At 37.5% G+C, this 20,190-nt stretch overlaps 2 protein-coding genes across 3 annotated transcripts in view; both read right to left on the reverse strand.

Annotated features, from left to right (window-relative positions):
• Positions 1-295: 295 nt before the first annotated feature.
• Positions 296-3,191, reverse strand: LOC140793184 (beta-amylase 3, chloroplastic). Its single transcript, XM_073144528.1, has 4 exons — positions 2,524-3,191; positions 1,595-1,805; positions 1,385-1,495; positions 296-1,301 (listed from the first exon to the last, which is right to left on the reverse strand). The coding sequence occupies exons 1-4, from the start codon at positions 3,066-3,068 to the stop codon at positions 504-506; spliced, it is 1,665 nt and encodes a 554-aa protein (XP_073000629.1). The 5' UTR covers positions 3,069-3,191; the 3' UTR covers positions 296-503.
• Positions 3,192-5,735: 2,544 nt separating this feature from the next.
• The window catches only part of LOC140793372 (uncharacterized), a 43,188-nt gene continuing 28,733 nt past the window's right edge, over positions 5,736-20,190 (reverse strand). For both annotated transcript variants that reach the window (XM_073144815.1, XM_073144816.1), the window contains 22 exons: positions 19,721-19,909; positions 17,594-17,636; positions 17,372-17,496; positions 16,747-17,262; positions 15,462-16,235; positions 15,270-15,343; positions 14,827-15,172; positions 14,616-14,714; positions 14,394-14,549; positions 13,928-14,109; positions 13,324-13,845; positions 12,693-12,870; positions 12,448-12,584; positions 9,766-9,892; positions 9,358-9,579; positions 8,934-9,293; positions 8,007-8,165; positions 7,631-7,912; positions 7,331-7,534; positions 7,188-7,240; positions 6,732-6,840; positions 5,736-6,423 (listed from right to left, as the gene is read on the reverse strand). In XM_073144815.1, coding sequence (XP_073000916.1) covers positions 6,070-6,423; positions 6,732-6,840; positions 7,188-7,240; positions 7,331-7,534; positions 7,631-7,912; positions 8,007-8,165; positions 8,934-9,293; positions 9,358-9,579; positions 9,766-9,892; positions 12,448-12,584; positions 12,693-12,870; positions 13,324-13,845; positions 13,928-14,109; positions 14,394-14,549; positions 14,616-14,714; positions 14,827-15,172; positions 15,270-15,343; positions 15,462-16,235; positions 16,747-17,262; positions 17,372-17,496; positions 17,594-17,636; positions 19,721-19,909 — 5,211 coding nt within the window. In that variant the 3' untranslated portion in view covers positions 5,736-6,069. The remainder of the gene's footprint in view (positions 6,424-6,731; positions 6,841-7,187; positions 7,241-7,330; positions 7,535-7,630; positions 7,913-8,006; positions 8,166-8,933; positions 9,294-9,357; positions 9,580-9,765; positions 9,893-12,447; positions 12,585-12,692; positions 12,871-13,323; positions 13,846-13,927; positions 14,110-14,393; positions 14,550-14,615; positions 14,715-14,826; positions 15,173-15,269; positions 15,344-15,461; positions 16,236-16,746; positions 17,263-17,371; positions 17,497-17,593; positions 17,637-19,720; positions 19,910-20,190) is intronic.

The following is a 20,190-nucleotide window of genomic DNA, read 5'->3' on the forward strand; positions in this document are numbered from 1 at the left end:
TATATTTTAATATCTCAAAAACATAATATATATATATATATATATATATATATATATAAGTAATAAATTTTTAAAAATCGATGTTGTTCATAAATTTTATCATCTTTTCTCTTAAGATACATATGCTGAGTTTTTAAACTCGAAGTGCTTCAATATCAAAAGGACGAAAATAACTAACAATTGAAGAACTCAACAGAGCATTTCGATGAAGTACCTGATTCACTCGGAGCATTATCATCATCATCATAGAAACAAATTGTTTTTAGGGGGACAATAAACTTTATTCTCTGCTGAATTCTCTGCTGAATTTTTAGGGGCACAATTTATTGCTCTTTTAGAACAATAGGTATCACCATAAAATATTTTACAAATCCAACATGAAGATTATAGATGGAGATATAGTTGTAAAGTATAGTTAAAGGAAAAGAAAGATTAGTATGAGTGGATATCTCCATATATATATATATATATATATATATATGAAAATATATAGGTAATGTTATCTAAACTAGTGCAGCTACTTCATTATTCTGTGTCTTCCTCTCTCCACCCTTGAGAAATCCAACATAGAGATCAGAGTGGGTTGAGTCACACTTAGGCAGTGCAACCTTCCTCCCTCCTTCAGACATATGCTTGACAAATGCCACAAAATGTCTCCAATTCTCCCCTTCAAACAATTTCTTGTTCATCCTGAGGTATGTAAACGCGCTCAATCCGATGCAGGAATCGCCTCTGCTCGTCGACAACACCTGGGAATACGCGAATTCGTCGTATCTTTCTAATGCGTTCTCCCCTGCGAGCTCAGCTCTTGCTGCCTTTGTTGCTTCCTTGACTTGTTTAACTAGCAGCTCAGGTGAGCAGTTTGCATGTACGGGCTGCTGCTCGTCTCTCATTTCCATGCAAGTGAAGTTTAGCACCACACCCCTCTTGGCCATCATCTGAGCTATTGGGATGTAGCCATCTCTGTATCTAGTGTTGTAGTAGCCTGCGGTGAGCTCTGCGGCGTGCGACCGGCTGCGGTAATGCCAGTGGATCCCTGCAACTTTGCCTGATAATTTCGCTCCCGTGCCGCGGAAAATTGCGTCTGCCGATGCGAGAATGCGGTCGCCGTGCTCTAGTAGCTTGCCTGAGTACCATTCAAGGAAGAATTTGCCATAGTCTGTGTTCCAAGTGCCTTCTCTTTTGAAGAAGCCAGTGTCCTCAGGGAACTGGTTGTAATGCCCAGCATCATGAGGCCCACTATTGCCCCATTCCTTCTGCCCAGCAGCAACTGCAGCTGCTTGTAATGAAGCCTTCATGTACTGTGACATAGCAATTCAATCAAAATCAATTTAAATATCACAAGTTACAATGTATATATGTGTACGTTTCTTGTATGTCATACCTTGTCATAGCATTGGAATTCTCCAATGCCTGGAAACCTCCAAGTGCCATTGCTCTCTGGATAAGATGGATATCTCAGCTCCCCACAAGGCCCCAGTCCTACTTGAATCTCCTGTGATACAATTCAAATGCTTGATTGTTATCAAGATCTAGAGGAGGAAAAAAAACACACACACACACAAAAAAAATTCCTGGATATATGTTTGCTTACCACAATGCAATTGCCTAAGTAATCTGCGAATTTTTCGCGGAAACTTCGCATGTAATCAGAGTAGACTTGGATGGGAGTTCTGCCTCTTAGAACTGGGAGCATGTCACAGCCTAGAGAGATGTACTCTGGATTCCTCCTCCCAGACTTATCTGTGTATACAATGTCTGGATTCTTGCTCACTTCTTCCAACACCCATGGTGGTAATGGAATGCTGCAACCAATTCATCACTATGATTAGTTACATAGAGGGATAAAAATTCTATGCTTCTTATTTATCATCTGTTAAATATTAAAGTTATGAGATTAAAAATTTGAGAACAGGAGGAGGACTATTTGAAGTTGGGCCACTTAGGATTGTGTTGGATTTTTCTAGCAAGGAAAGGGAAGCATCAAGAAGATGAGCCAGAACCTTAATTCCAATATATAACTTTCAATAGCTTACAAGTTTTGTTGCTTGTTATTAGAAGGAAGGATTAATTGCAGCGAGTCCAAATGACATATAAGAAATTCCTAGTTGAAGAAGTCACGCAAGATATTTCCCGTGTTTAATACTCAAAAAGTCAAAAACAAAGTTCATCCCTGCAATTCTTTTACACCCATGAACTTAATCTATCATTTATATTTAAGTCCACGAAAAATTTTCCTTTCAAACTCCACCCTTGAGAAATTCTAACCCTTTGTTTTTTTTTTCTTCTTCCTGATAATTTACAAAAACAACCTATAATAAAATAAAATTACAAATACGCCCTCAACCTAGAAAAACTACAATATTTAAGCCAAAACCAAGAGGAAATTTTCTACAATAAAGCAAAGTAAATTTAAAGAAAAAGAAGAGAAAGAATACATCAATCTTTTTATGACTTTTTCTTGGGAGGGGAACAAAACATAACATAAATATTTTTTTGGTTTTGTGGAAGTAATTAATTTACCTGCAAGAGTCACCGACATTACCCCCACACTGGTGGAAGGACATGACCATCTGCAACTTGAGGCCATTCCTCTCCACCATCTGCACCAGCTCAAGATAAGCCTCCCAGTTATACTTCCCCGGCCCATCCTTCTCAACCAGGCCCCACCACACGTCCACCATCACCCCCTCCACGCCGGCGCTCCGGAGGGCCATCAGGCTGGCGTTCAACGCCCTCGCCCGGCTCACCCCACCGCCGGGAGACACCGTGTCGAGCGGCAGCATCACGTACACCGGCACGCCGGAGCTGGCCGCCAAGGGTTCGTGCGCGGCACGAAGCCCGTGAAGCCGCTCGACGTGGTGTTCTGTGAGCGCCGCCGTTGTCGTCGGTTTGACCAGGTCAGAGCTCAGGGCCGCCCTGGCGGCCCTGAGGCGACACCCGGCCTTATAGACCGGGGCCGCCGCCAGGGAGACCGAGGCAGAGAGCTGCTCCTCGTTGATCTTGTGCGATTTGGTGTTGTCCAAAGGGGAGAGGAAGGACGTCGATGAACGTAGAGTCAAGGCCATGGTTGTTATATTGCTGCAAATATTTTGTTAATAATAATATTTGTAGGGATGAACGATAGAAGGAGAGGAGGGTGTGAGGATTTCAATTGAGAGAAGGAACGGGGTGGGGATTTATAAACCAATGTGTACACGTAAAAGAGAGAGAGAAAAAAAAGTGAATAAAGGTTGGAATGCTTCAATTCTGACCGTATAATGATTCCTATACTTGAGTAGAAATGGATAAGATTCGTTATAACTTACCGGATATAACGCACTGTTTTCCTGGATACGAGGATATAATATAAGAGAGGAAGAGAGAGAGAGAGAGACAGAGATATTTGCTAATTTAAATAGAATCTAAAGAAAAATAGGAAGGACGGAGGTTGGATGGGTCTAATCTATTTCCAGACACGGTTGGATTGATTCAGCCACACTTTTTTGAACCCTATTTTGGCAGCAAATCTCTTTATGGATTTTCTTTGTGTTGCCACGTGGGGCTAGATTATAAGATAACTATGACGTGGCAGAGGGAGAGGGATTAGTGGCTGGGAAACAATTACCATGTCTCATGGAAGTATTTGGATTTGAGTCGAGCTAACTAATAAAGTACTACACCCTAATAGGGAATAGATTAAGGGAACTACTAATTAGAAGGAAAATAAGAACATGGAAGAATGGAGTAAATTTCAAAGATTCACATTTAGATGTATGTAGTCGAAGTAGGTCGGTTTGGAAGTTCGTGAGGGTGGTTGGTTTGCTTCCATTCAAAGTCATGGTTAATAAAATATAAACGTGAACAAATTTAGATCAACTATAAATTTAACTCCTATATTACGGCTAACTTGCATTAAAAGTCAATATATATATATTTTTTATGAATGAGTGGGAGATTTTTTTTTCTTTTTTTTTTCACAACTACATCAAAGAAATAAGTACGTGAAATTAGTTTCATGCTTTGAGATCCACTGACAGGTCGGTTGGATGAATATATCCAATGGCTAGAGTAGCACTAAGATAACAAGCAAGTCCTCATCACAAATAAAATTGAAACGATGGATCACAAACACCCAAAAAGGACACTAATAAAGTAATAGTGTGATGTTGGCCAAATGGATGGAGAAGGCCTTTCTGGCCTAGCTGGAGTTGACACAGCTACCTACTTCACCTCTGCCATGAGATGTGTTTGTGGATAAAAAACAAGGCCTTATCCAATCTTTGCTTCACCTTCCTAAAATTGCTTCTTCTCCACCCTATGTTTTAATTAATTTTTTTTTTCAATTACAATTGGAATATGTGTACTTGAACACCAAATGGAGTGGAGTTTTAGAGTAGAGCTCTCAGGGTTTTGAACTCTTGTGCCCATTTTTCCTAATGCTTGTTGTCTTCCATGGCCCCCACCATGCATGAGGACTTGCAAGGGTTGATCACTTTTGGGTTTGTGGCTTTCATTTATGGTGATTTGTTCATTTCAAAGCCACTCAAAACTTGGGAAGGAAACAAAACAGGCAATCTCCTTCACAATTCACAGTGGGGGTGTGAATCACAAAGTTATCTACAACTTTAATGTGATAAATTATGTCAATCTCTTTTTTTTTAACCCAAAAAAAAAAAAAAATCTATGTGAGGTATACATGGGCCACTTATTTTAGTACAGCTAGCTTAAGCTTTTTTTTAAGGTTAGATGACCATTTAGCAGTTTGAAACTTGGAAGCAAATAAAGATACAAGCTCTTTCTCATCCGCAACAACTAAACTATATGGTGCACATTCATTCGTCTAATTAAAGCTAATGCTATCCGTTGTGGAAATATCTCTCTCTCTCTCTCTCCCCCTATATACTTGAATGCTTGATATTTATTTTTCTCTCCTTTTGAGGTATATTGGGATATTTTCAAGTCCAATATCAGACTATTCTACTAAGTAGTCATAGTCTGATATGGAACTACATATACATATTCTTGTGCATCACTTTCATGAGTGCACCTCACAATCATCTCTCATCCTTGCGTGACGCAGTTGTGCATGTCTAAGGAGGTAATGACTAATGACGTGGAGATCGGGCGACATGTGTGTATGTGAAATAATGCATGCCTCGAAGCTGCAAAAAAGATACAAAAGAGCACGAACGAACAATGAACTGGAGGAGAATAATCATAGTTAGTATTGTTAATTGCAACATATATGCATGATGAAATGGTATTTTAACTCCTTTTGGAATGGAATATAATCAATGACGTGGCTTTTACTGGTACTTCTACGAAAACGACTTGACGTACATCGATCGGAGTAATTAATTAAAGTATCAATGAGCAAGTGACCTTGGAAATCGTTGGTCCCTTTTTTAAGGGTCGGGCCACCACCTGTACTGTACTCAGAACTCGAATACCTTATCCACGTGTCTCTGCGTTTCGGTCTACCCCAAAAGTTAGCTCCTGGCTCACTGGTAAAATAAGATATTCTTTTTCTTGTGCCGTAGTTATGTTTCAATCATTGAGCTTCTCTTGCTCTCATTACAAATCTCAGAGTAAGCCCTCCCCTCAAGATTACTCTTGCTCTACATTCATAGCCCACTATTTATTGCTCGTTTTGGACTCCACAAAATTTTCTTGAAAAGAACGGTATTAAGTTTCATTATGTTTTTTAGTGATAGACAACATGATCAGTATATGTTCAAATTTAAGAAGACGTGTTTGATGCAATAAAAATAATTTTCTCCAACAAGGATATACACACGAGATAAATGAAATATTCTGGTTACAAAATCACAATTGGGCTAACCCTCCCACAGAGACAGAGACAGAGACAGAGACAGAGACAGTGAGTGAGCCCGTCTAATTATATTTACTTGGCCCCCAAAAGCTCAGAATCAAAACGTCACATTTACAATATTCTCATGGAGCTTTTTAACAGAACTGCGAGAATTGCCTGGTCTCAGAATGCGATAAAAAGCTGGAATTTTGTTTTCTTTTTCTCTGTTGCAGCACGCGGGCACAAAGCTCTGATAGGTTTCGTGAATTTATGGTCTAACTTCCATCCGATGGACCTTCTGATAATCGTGGAGGATAAGAGTCGGATATTCTCACAGGCCTCCAGTCGGACTCTTCTTTACGCTTCCGAAGTGCAACAAATTGGAGAGCCTCGCTTTGAACTTGATATAGGTAACATGCCCAAGGATAAGAGTCCGGTGCAGTCCAAACTATTTGCTCCTCAAATGACGTCTCCTCGACAATCCTTTCACTCGCACAGTATACCAAGTCAAGAGGGGGCTCCTCGTAATCAGCCAGGGCCACGCATCCGAGTGCGACGTATCCATCCGGAGGTCTTGGAAGCCAAACAGACACAGGAGAACTGTAGTCGTCGCTGCAATTCCTCCACACCTACATTTAAAGAATATAATGGAATTCATCAAAAGAACTATATAGTCAACTGCAATGGCTTCTACAGAAACAATAGTATCACAAAGTACATAGAAAGATGGGCACGCAGACTAGAATTATCAGATTTTGTACCAACAACGAGTTGCTAGAGATGTCTATCATATCAATGCTTGTGAAAAGTAATATTTGAAACTGTCTACAGATGTCCTTTAAACGAGTATGTGAAATGATAACGGTATGGTCCGTCTAAAATTATGCTTCATGAGACAAGTTACCCAAAATTTGACAAGTTAAGCTAAGGTACTTACCAAGTCGTAACCAATAGGTAGTGCAAAATTTCCATCCGAATTTCTGTATATGGCAGCAACATGTGGCGGGTGATGGCCTATATGTGCTACATCTCCAATTGAAATGTACCTGCAAGTTGTTGTCAAGTAGCAATAATCGTATCAAATTTGCTAGGAGATAGGTATATGAACCCTGAGCAGGATAATCATAATATATTAATACGTAAATTGGCAAGTTTTTTGCAGACTCCACTTGCATGCTAGTTCTTTATCATAGGCACACGAAATATCGACATACATGTAGAACAGATCATATATATCATAATCAAATGGCAAATATAACATGAAAAGCAATAAAAGAATAATTACCAACCATCCAACATGCTTTTATTACTCTTACCAGTTTTTGAAATTTTTTAGTTTCACTAACCAATTGATATCTACACAAGAACGGATGTAAGCAGAATTTTCAATTACCCATCGGGACATAGAGATCTCCAGAAGCTACAAATTGTGCCATCATCTGCAACCTGAAATTTCGGATGGAGTATTTATTTTGTGACATTCTGTGTGATAGAAAATATACTGAGGTAAGATTTCACTGCAAGATTTGCCCTTACCTGCTTTGCAAACAAAGTACATCGTCTCCGACTTTCTTGTTCACTGCTCCAGATTTTCTGAAAATTTACTATATGCTTGACAAACCTCCTGTCAGCAGAGCTTGAACTTCTTCTTTCTTTAATCATAGATCTGGGCAGACTATGAGATTCTCTGCCATCCATTTCATCCCAAGCAAACTGTACATGCCGTTGGCTTGAAGGAACCTGTTCATTAAAGAGCTCTCAAAATAAGAAGTTTGCTGGATGTCATTGCAGATAGTTTTAATGAACCAGAAAGAAAAGGAAAAAACAAAAGAAAACCTTCAAAGATATGATTTTCATGTCTGCTTGGTTTGCCTTCCATATCTTCTGTATAGAGGAACATATAATAACAGCCTGAGGATCATGTTCCTCATCTTCATCAACATTACACCTGATGAGTCGTACAAAGCTCTCAGACCTCCTAAAGTTCTTGAGATGAATAATCAAGTGAGAAGGTTTCTGGTGTCCGGCTTTTGCCAGCTCCAATGCCAGAAGTTCTTCCCATGGTACATCCCAAATAATCTTGCAGGGTTTCCTGTCCATTTTGTCTACATCCAAACACTGAATATAAAAGGAAAAAAAAACAGAGAATAAATACAAGAATATTTTTCATACAAAAGTCTAACAAACAAACACCTAAACCTCATTTCCAAACCTGAAGCAACATGACACGTTTGTTTGTTACTAGAACGATCCTCTGGAATGGCACAATGAAGTGGTCTTCATAGTAATCAGACCACGCATACTTGGAAGGTTCTTTAAATAAATCAGTACAACCAAGATGTGTACTAGCTTCAGCTAGGTAGAGGACCATCTGGAAAGAGAAGCGCATCAGAGCCAAACAAACAGCAACAACACACATCATATATGTTTTTCCAGTTGTACGATAATGGTCGTATTTCTTTTATTCATTAGATGATAGAATTGGTAAAAAAATTTGACAAACACTGAATTGATGTAGTTTAAATTAGTACAAGATATCCAAGGTATCAAGGCACAATGTCCAACTAGTTATTGATGGCATTTCCAATTTCACCATTTGTGATTGCAGGGAGTATAAAAAACTACTCCAGAAATTTAGCAAGTGCTGAAACTGATATAGATGCTACCCATAGTACATGGATACTTACGGCATTAAGTATGAAAGTCTAGTTAATATTTTTAAGCATCTCCAGTATAATTATTTGTGATTGCTGCAATTATGGCAAGTAATTTACAAACTATCAAGTGCAAGTGGGTTATTATTATAGTTCTCTATGTACATAGTACTGGAAGAATGAACCATGGGGGCAAGCATATGCCAATAAAAGCAAAATTTTGTCGCTGTGTATGCAAACTTAACAAGAAACAGTTTTTCAGATTAAACTAATAAGCTTAAGATTCTACTTATATTCAAAAAGTTACATAGATCATCTCAGGATATTGTTATTGAACATGCAGGATGATGCAAAATCTTAGGAGTATTTGCTCATGTTGATCTTCTGAATTCCTTAAGTGTTTTTTGTATGATTATTCTGTAAAAGTAATGGCTGGAGAATAGTAGAATACAAGTATGCACAAAGAAAAGGACAAATAAAGGCACCTGGCCAACAGCTTCCTTTCTGCTATACTCTCTAATAACACCATCTGCATGGATAGCACGAGGATTTCTGATCCTCTGAGTAATCGACTTATTACTTAGAATTTCCAAGCATCGGACAAAACTGGCGCTAATTCCATCAACTGTTAATGAGACAAAATCCAGTGCTCCACTTAAAGGCTGAACAACAAATCCTAGGAAAGCGCGCCCAAGTCCATGAGCAAAGCCGAGGAGACCATGCTGTCTAGCATTCTCAACAGGTTTTGTCAGAACACCAGAGACCCCAAAAGCTACACCTTGAGCAAAAGCTTCTGTCCCTTGAAGTATTCCATCACCTACACCAGTAATTCTCCTCGACCAAACCTGAAGCAGCAAGCAGTGTAAAGTACTTGACCCAGGAGAAAAAGAAAAGGGAAGGGGATATTACCTGCTTTGACCGCAATTGAAGAAATTGCCCATCAGTAGAAAGCTCTGCGAATCCTTTACTAAGCGATGCCAAAGTTGATTTCGTCATGCCTAGCACATCTACAGAAAATATAAGATGTAAAGGGTTGTGGATGAGATCTCTCCTGATGCGATTCACAATGGCAGGAACAATGGAGCTTTTCCGCATAGACCTATTCTTATGCATAACCTTTCTCAAATGTACCTGTAGAAGCATAATTAAAAAGGATGTTTCAAAGAAAAGTAATCTCCAACTCCACCTAAAAGTGAAAAAGGTGTCCAACTCACTTTCCATGTGCTTAACTCTATGTCAAATTCAGCGTTATTATATCCATTTGCATGAAAATATTATCGATCAATGTACTGTGACGAAAAAAACGATAAGACAAACCTGAATCTTAAATGCATTGCCTACAGCAGATAATACAGGGCTCCATATGCCAAGAACACCACGGGGTCTTTCAGCTGGTGCAGTCCCCAATGATATCTTAAATCTTACCTCTGAAATGTCTATCAGTCTGCAAGCATAAGTATTTCATTTAGCAAGACCACCATAATAGATCTAAATAAAGTTTAAGTTAGAGAAGTTAGCTTAGCAGGAAAAAATCCTACTTAAGCATTAAAACCCTATATTTCCTGGAGAATAGTCAAAGGTAGCAAGTATTGCCTTCATGCAGCCTCACGCTGGCCATTGGCTCGAAGCGACACAAAGCGCAATGATCTAGTGATATTCATGTAGGATTGTTGTGACACTGGCATGAGGAATGCCAGTTTGCTACCGCCAATATGCTGGCCAGCATGAGACAACATACCAAATATCATGTGCTAACTAAGCACGTTGTTGGCACAAGCTTAACACAAGATGGCAGATTATAAAGATACTCCCCCGTATCAGTGATAGCAATTCACCATCTTAATATATCAATTGATCCATGCAATCCATCACAGTGAGCCATGTTACATGATAATCACAGTGAGCCATGTTACATGATAGCCCCACCCACCTGAACACTGCTAGAAGTCAACAGAAATAGTGACTCTTTATGCCCTGGTCATCTTATGAGCTTGTGGTGTAAACACCAGTATTTGTCACGTTTACTCTCATAAGCATAAGAGAGTTGCACCCATGGCTCTCTAGCTCAACGAGAGTTTTGACTAGCCTTGCTGGGCTATTTTTATCATTTTTTATTTTACGCTGCCTATATAAAGGCTTGTACTCCTCTCTTTTTGGAGACAGAGTATTCTAAAAGTTATAATATATTGATTGTTTGTTGGTGAATTTCAACATCAGTGTATTTCAACACTCCAGTTGGTGGATTCTCCAGATTTGATTACTTTCACTACATTTTCTTCTCAAATCGACGATCAAAGAATTTGTCCTGCATCAGCTTGGGAATAACTTTTTAGTTCATTGCTCATAAATCACTCCAAAGATGAGTAGAAGGCCAAAATTTGAGTGCATTTGGAGAAAAGAGCACTTCAAACACTTGATTAAAAATTAGTGAAATCCAAGAAAATTAAGCTTACTAAGTCAAATCGTCAATATGTAAAGGAAAATCATGTAGAACTAATTAGATTTAGCATGAGAGGTACAATTTTTTCTTGCACATGGATTCTTGATTCAAGAATTTCCTTTATAGACCACAAGTGAATGAATTCACTTAGTTTTTCTCCGCATTGTATTTTGCAAAAATATGTGTAAATTACTTGTCATAAATTACAATATTCTTCATGCAACGGTATTCTTCATGCTATATTATCCTTTGTGTAAAATTATTCTTCATGCAAAACTTCAAATTTATTGATCGCAAGTATTTAGCGAAACCTAAGTTATGAACAGGTAGGGGTGACAATCGGGTCGGATTAGCCGAGTTCAGGTTGGGTCATAATAATGCAAACACAAACACGACCCATTTATTAAATGAGTCTGAATTTTTAAACATGAACACTTATCATTTATTAAATAGGTTATACGGGTCATTGGGCTACACAAAATATTCAAATTTTTATAAATGATTCAAGTTATAAATGGGTTTATTTGGGTTGTAAATGAGTTTATTCGGATTATAAACAGTCTTTTTCATGTTATAAACGGTTAATCAAGTCATAAACGGGTTAGTCGAGTCATAAATGAATTAGTCGGGTTACAAACAGGTTATCGTGTCATAAACAGGTTGGCGGGTCGGGATCGTCGAGTCATAAACGGGTTAATTAGGTTAAGGTAATAAACACGAACACAACTCGTTTAATAATCAAATTAGATAGGTTGACCTATTTATGACTTGAACCCTATTAGACTAAGCTCAAACCCGTTTAAAAGCCGGATTATCGGGTTGGGTCAACTTTTGTCACTCCTATAAACATGTATAACTTTGAGTATAGTCTCAAGCAAGACCAAAAGTCTCCATGGGGAGACTCGAGTCTACCTTGAAGTCTAAGAAATAGATATATTCCTGATTACTATGCAGATATGTTTGCGTGACTCTAGCAAGATTAGAAAATAGTCGTTGGCTAGATCGAATGTCTTCCTATAATGACTCCAATATCTTTCAACGGTTAGAGTAAAAGACAAAATATGTTTATCACTCAGTGGCACCTCTCGATGACTCTAGTTGCATCAGCTAAGAAGACAAAATCTTAGCACCACGGATTATAGTTTTCAAATCATGCTTCACAGATTATCACTTTCACTTGTTATTATATCTATAAAAGTGGTTTCACCCACTGCGCTAAAGTTAGCTCATAAAGCTCTCTTAACATTTTCATATGATGATCAGCGTGACGAATAAACACGATGCACTAGAATTCCTCTACCTCCGCTTAGACTTGGTAGTTTCTTTTGAAATGGTTATGATTAGTTCGTTCATATCTTAAGGCTTCATATATCTCAAATTCTATCGGAATACATGACCGATCATGATTACGAATTCAGATCATGATAATGATAACTGATAAGTCATGACAAATATTATATATGTAGGCAACTAATTGAAGCATAATGGAACTCAGCCTGGAATTTTCCAAAGAGTGGACAGTCTCTATAGCTACACTAGATATTTAATAAGTTCCTTACCCGATTCGCACTTCGGGATCCACTTGAGTGACACTTGAGCTGCTTGGAATACTATCAATACGAAGATTATTATAGAGATCAACCAGGGCCCATATGATCGGCTCATGAATATTTAGTCTCCAGCACTTTTCAGTTACCTGGAATAAGTACAAGTTCTTGATACTATTAGAATATGAGAGTTATGCCTTTAAATTACTTTGATAAAAGATAGAAGTAGAGTTTTAGGAAAGAATAAAAAATTTTACCCGAATATAAACATATGGGTAGACTTGAGTACCATCTACAGTGTCATTGCTTATTGTAATAGTTGCCTTAAAAACAGGATGGTTTATATCAGCCATGTCCTCAGGTGCCAAAAGAACAGGCATTAATGTTAGAGGCAACTGATTATCTAGTTGTAAATGGCCAATAATGAGCTTAAACCTGACAAAACAAAAGGAGATATTACATAAAACTTCCATCTGTGAATATATATGGAAGGACTTATATGATAGTCTAGTTATACTAAGCAATATGCATGTTTATCTTCACTTGCAGGTCATATGTAGCAAATATGTGGCATTTCACAATTCATAATGTGTGCATAAGTATACTATTCCATGTCAGAAATATCTGAAATATTTCCTCTGATGATTTACGGAACTGATAGCGCAATTAATTATTGTCCTAGTTGCAACTACACATGCATAGCTTTTATTAGAACTATTTGTATATTCCAGTTGTATCATGATATATATAACCTTAACTATCTTCAGAAAAGTTTCTATAACATGAAGATGTGTTCTATTTGCATATTATCCATGATAAATCCAGACAAGGTCGAAATGGACCACATCAAGAGTGACCAAACTATGAAGAATTGAAGACTTATTTTACCTGCTGGTTTTTCCAGAATCATAGCCTGTTGAATATGAAATAAAAACTCTCTCCAAATAAAGATACAAGAGCTCTCTAGGTCTATGATCCACCAAAGAAAGTCCAATAACTCCTATTTCAACAATAAGCTCTAAGGGTGCAGTATTACTCTGCATCTCATTCTGCGAAGAGGAAGACACCGAGTGATAAATCAGGTTAGAATCAGACTGTTCATGTTGCCCCATCTGTGATATAATTCTGTCATCAGCAAACTGCACAATCTTAATATCTCCATAGTCCATTATATGAAGTCGGATTCCGCGTGCTCTCAACTCTGCACAACTATCCATTGGCTTTTCCAAGCTGACACAATGGATGTAAGTTTCATCTCCACTTTGGATAGCGACATCCAGAAGTCTCCTTCCATATGGATCCTCCCAAGCAAACTTTGTTGTTGAAAGTGGTCTCAAGTGAATCCAGGCATTTTCATCTAAACCAGATTGGCGAGCATGGATGATCATATGGTTCATCCTGTTCTCAATTCTGCAAAATGGTAGAGTGCTATGTGGTGATGAATAAATCAATAGTATATATACTTACAAATAGCCATAACATTTTGACAAACCTGATTGGGCCATCTGCTGATCCCAGACGAAACACAATCAAGAAGCGAGAGCCTTCCTCATAACCACGAATCTCAGCTTTCAAAAATTGCCTACCACCGTGCTGCTTCCTCAACACTATAGTAATTGTATCTTCCTTTACAATTTCCACAGGTAGACACCACTCTGTGTCTGCCAGCCGGACCTTTAGATAAATTAACCAACAATCTTATTATAACAGAATAAGGGTGAAATAATATGGTAAGAAAAAAATTAGACCTAGCACCTAAGCAAGTTCCACATCACAATTGCTCTTGCAATGATTTTGTCTTAGAAATTGGCAGTCTAAAATATCCATCAATAATTGTAAACTTGTAATTGAAGTAATGTAAACACTTAATTTACAAAACTAATTCATCAAAACAAATAATGCATCTGGTGTGCATGCAGAATTTTGAGAAACAATGCAGATAATAAAAGACGTCCTACTTGGAGTTGATCTGATCCACCAGCTTCAGAATAAAGAAAAGAAACTCTCCAATCAAATGCACATAGGGTCTTCGGATGATCTCCAGCATTAATTTTAATGAACACATCTTGACCGACCCTATTAGTGAATGTCATAAATGGACGTATGGAAATAACCTGCAAATATAAGTAAGTTAATAGCATATTTCGTAAAATTTCGACCATATTGAGTAACTTAATTACCTTTGTAGGAACAGCTTGATAAGGGGATGGCTTTGAAGAAACAAGAACACGCATGCAACTTCCATCAGTGTCATAAGCAGAAAGGTCAATAGAACCATCCTAAATGCATAATGGAAATAGTGAATCTATTGGAACACTTAAAAGTTAAAATAACAGTTTTTATTGATTGGGGCCATTGGGCCATAAGGTTTAGGCTAATTCACAAACCTACCATGTCACCAAGAGGAGCAAGCTCCCTGACAGGTCCAAAACATTCCTTTCCATGTTTGCTTATAGATGCAGAGATGCCCAAAGTCTTAAAATTCAGTCCAGAGGCAATGCTGTATCCACCAACCATTTCCTCTTGGGTAACCTGCCAAAGAATTTTTTCACTTCTTATATCAGAATGAATGGAGATCCTGGAATGCCTTCCCTCTCTTTTTCCTGACATATCTACCACCCGATAAATAAGAGGAGGGCATCTTGAACTTGATATCCAAAAAGGAACACAAATTCTGATCGTTCTTGCAACCAAACGATCCTTGTCATAGTTTTGCTCAAGTATAACTTGGACAATCCTACACAATTAATGGAAATCAGCATTGGCAAAGTAAAGAAGACGAATACATAAAAGTTCCGCACAAAGAGAATGACCAAAATACTTAAAAGATATACCTTCCAGAAATAGAATTTCTGAGATTTAGAAATTTTGCAGGAACTCCACTTGGATCTGATATAACAACAGGCTCCTTTTAAGAAGGAACAAAAAAAAAACATCAGGAATGCTAACAAAGGAATAGGTAATGAAATCACATTTACATCGATGTTCAACAAACAAGCAAAGAGTAAGTTAAACCATTAGCATACATGTATCAATCCCCACCCTTGTGGAACAAGGGACAAATACAAGGGGTCCCGCAGATCAGCATTGTAAATCTTTACAGTTCTTCCAGGACATAAAGAACCTTGGGAGCAAGGTATATATTCTCCTTTTGAATGACTAACGCTGATAGCATACTGAGAAGAAAAGGGAAGATAATAGATCAGAGATAACGGTGATTTAATAACGATATTCCAATCATGTATTGGATCTGAGTGAATATCTTTTCCTATCTCCTTGGCTCGTATGCTTGCACAAAACCACAATCCCCGAGAAACATCTGAAGAAGACCCATCTAATTGTGAGCAAAATAAGAGCTCCTCAGACTCACTGAGCTCTGATACACATATTCCAGACAACTCCTCATGCCTGCTTGAAATCTCAGTTTGATTTTCTATATCCCGCACAGTACTCCAAGTATATTCTTTATTATCATCTGGATTCTGTGGCCTTAACTGCAATAGATATGATACTACAGGGTGTGTCAAGGCTGACAATGGAAGAGGAGCAGTATCACCAGGCGACAATACTCCCACTGAAATTTGACTTTTTTTCTCATGCGCAATGTACTTTCGATGCCTGATCCATCTTCTTTGCCTTGCATAGTTTACACTGTTACTTTGGTTTGATGATTCAGGCCACTTCAAGTGTTCAGTATCTGATGCATAAACCCAACCATCAGCTGTCCCCACAGATGCTTTATCCACATGCCAATCATCAGTCCACTCCCATCCTTCTGGCAGTTTAACACTTGATGGTCCCTATGCAACAAAACAAGAGAAATCGGATATCCAAGATGGTGTTATTCATTGTAGCCATGAAATAACAAAAAAACAAAACAGCAAAAATTAAGAAAGAAAGAAGGAATGAATGATTAAATAAGACAACCTATATGATTGCTATTCACACATTTCTCTTAAATATATTGCAGAAAAATCACAACTACCAACTTACAAAGCCATACAGTATTACTATCCTCTGAAAATTTTAAGACTATCTACTTCGACAACTTTAGTGCAGGAACTGAAGTATGTAATATACTAATATGTTCTTTTCCATTGTGTTCCACTTTAACAATTTCATTCACTCAAGAATTTTATATAAAATGTACAGTAAATAACATCATTGTTTCAATCTTATAATAGTTCCCATGTTTCCCAGAAATTTTGTTACCGCAATGAACTGCTAGGAATAAAATTGCCAAATGGACTAAAGCAAGAAAAGCAACTTATCAGTAGAGAAGTGTTTGTAGGAGCAGATAGGGCTCCTTACCTGATGTTCAATATCTGTGTGAAATTTCTTAGATTGATCACCTGATATGAATGAGGGACAGCGAACCCATCCACCGGATGGATCAAAGATCTCTTGTTCAAATAACTCATCCATTTCAAATCTCATGTCAGGACATTCTAGGTCTAGATTCTGACTTCCATCATCTGATCTTGGATGTTCAGAAGATGATCTTCCTTGCAGGCGCACATCAATAGCAAAATCTGTATTGTTAGTAACAGATACTAGAGATCGTATATTCACATATCTGTTACCATCTTTGACAATTACTTCACTTGCGATGACATCATTGCCTAACCTCCAACAAGCTGCTGGAGCAGCATAATTTAGGCGCACAGTTGTCCATGGTCCTTCCCTAGCAGGGCTAATCTGAATGTATCCAGTTCTTCTGCCAGTAGTATGATCTTCTCTGTTCGTTTCATTTTCAGGTCTGACAGAAAGAAGTACACCGCATCTTATTCTTCCAAGAGATCTGACAGTATCATCATTTTCACGTATCTGTGGATAAATCCAATGATTGAATAAACATACAAATAAAGATGGTAAGAAGATAAAATAATGATCACCACAAAATATTAATAAAGTCCAGATGAAATTAAAAACTTACCATTGACTTTGCCGATGCAAGTTCTCTCCAAGTCATTTGAAAGTTAGCATCATAAGAATCTGAAGTAGGAGGGAGCTCACAAGCTACTTGCTTTAAAGGAGCAGAACAGATGCCAATAGGTTCACCTGAAAGGGAAGCATCATTTTTTTCATTTAGCAATGTGAACTCTTAAGAAACATGAAAGAATCGGAACAAAGAAATTATACAACATAGAAGCACTACCTCTTCCCACATCAATAACGATGAACTCCAGAATAAAGTCATCCTGAAATATTATATAAGATCAACCAATAATGAATATTTTGTGATTCTTTATACAAATTCAAGGTCAGCACGTAATGCACTAGAGAAGTTCTCTTCCTAAAAATTAATGAATGTATTACGTTATCAACACATAAAAGTATATTATAACAACCATTTTGCCAAATGATTGCTTATAAAAGAGAAGTTGTTATCAAACTAATTGATAAGGCCCAATCGCGGCAAGTCCAACCCCGTCGTATCATGGGTTGCCTAGGCTTGGTCCAACTGAACCACAACACTAACACAGCTCATTACCCAATCCTCTTGTATGTAAATTTGATAAATACGGTTTATCGACCTACTTGATGCGACTCCTGTGGAAAATGCCAGTCAACCAAAGATAACAGATACTAAGTCGTGACACTTATGGACAATTCATAGGGTGCAATTATCCTATCCACTCATTAATGAGAGAGAAAGTATAACTATTCTTTGATTTTAAGATTTTTAAGATAGATTGCTCATTGTTGTACTGTATAATAAAAAGAAATAAACCGATCAAGAATTGTAATCAGATACATCTCGAGCTTTTCAGAACCATATGAATGATTCACTGGTATTATATCTTCTGTCACACCCTCCCTTAGGCCCATGGTCCATACTATATGGGAGTTGAAAAAGATCAAAAAGACCTATCCTCATACTATCAAAGGGTGCATAGACCTCTCTATAGTCTCCTATTAGCTAAAATAGATCCAAGCCACAGATATGTCACCAGCATGGGGCAGCAAGAAACAGATATGATGGCAAAAAGGAACTGGCTGAGATCATATACGGACTAGTATCAAGATTCTCACTTGTTTCACTGCCAAGTGCCACGAAGAAGTGACATGCTAAACTAGCATAGCTCACCTAATCCACTACAAGCAAACCATAGTCGGGATCAACAGCTTGGTTCCGGTGTTGTTCAACCTATATTTTGCCCATTATTCGCAAAAACTTTAAACAGATGTCTTAAAAAAAGGTAGTAATATTGAACTCTCCCAGGGAATCCATTAGAGGAATTGTTTCCAATAAAAAGGTAAGTCCTGCAACATACTGGTAAACAACTTAACATGCATATGCTCCTTTCCTGGACAAACAAGGGATATTATAAGATAATCAGACTAGGTAATAACATATGAGACAAGCAGATCTATTTTTCTTTTACTACCCAAAAAGTCTATCAAATGTCAAAGTTTGACACTTGAAATGATTTTTTTCAGTATCAAATGCCTTATAGCAATGATCTTTAACAATTTATAAATAGGTCTACAATAACAGCTTGGTACAAGATATTGCCTATAACAAATCATGAGCGTTTAAATGATCGCCAGACAAAAACTATTGTTTGTAAGATACTTAAATCATATTTTGCACATAGAGGCTAACAGTTATTTATCCTTCGACAACACTAGGAGATTTGAAATTTGGAAGCAGTCAAATTTGGACTGGCTAAAAGAATCATTTGCTCAGTAGAACTTATGTGTAAATAATACAATATGTGCTGACATGAGAAAAAAGAACATTAACAAAAGTAATAACAACATAATTAAATTAAAGGACATCTGCTCATTTACTTTTAAGTAATTTAAATGTCTGTAGCCAAGGATATGGAATGACATCTAGATGACAATCACAAGATTCTCAACAAGGCAAGTTCATGTTGTTTGCCGGACTTGAAACTATTTAATTTAGGTAACTATATGTAACTACAGTTTAAACTCTAAATTGGCTTGTCTGTAAAAATAACATATCATTTGATATGGATTAAGAGCAAGTAAACAGGTCATGCCTGATGACAAGTGAATATAAAAATGGTGTTCCAGCAGAAACTATTCTACAACTTCTACTAAGTGCTAGTTGAACATAGTCCAGTCAAGCTACATGTCATGCTACTCTAATGACTTATCCTGTGTCGAACTACTTAACTAAGAGGAGAGACCAATCTTGAGCTTGATAAATATTAAAAAAAATGAGTGCATACAAGAAACAAACAAATATTGATGTCAAAATTATTTTATAAAAAATAGGCTGCTTTTAACTAGAACATATTTAAATACATACCACAGAATCCACTTTGAAGAAGAACATTTCACCCCAATTCACCACAGCACTACCATGCAAAAAACAATCTGATGTAGCAGCACATGTACGGGCACTTTGTTGTTGCAGTGGCGACTCGGCAGGATGTTGTGAAAAGAGCCTAACTGTCGTCACATATTGGCTTGTGGCTAATCCTCCAGATATTCTTAACTAGAAAATAAAATACCAGTAAGTTCAGAAGAAGATTATTCTTTTCTTGCAAAACAAAGTTAACAAGTAAAGACATCCAACAGAATTGAGCGCAACATTGGAATTAAACATGGAAAAATAGGTCATCCTGATAAGATTCGTTACAAACCTAGTAAGTATAAAGCCAAAAATGGAAAAGAAAAACCAAAGGAGAAAAAAAAGAAATTTAGTCTCACAAATAGATCTCTTTACACCAAACTTTCTGAAAAGAATCAGATTTTTCTTTTTCTTTTTTTGCATTC

This window comes from Typha latifolia, chromosome 8 (assembly GCF_019914945.1).
Source record: "Typha latifolia isolate L0001 chromosome 8, TyphaL0001v2, whole genome shotgun sequence".
NCBI classification, from domain to species: domain Eukaryota; kingdom Viridiplantae; phylum Streptophyta; class Magnoliopsida; order Poales; family Typhaceae; genus Typha; species Typha latifolia.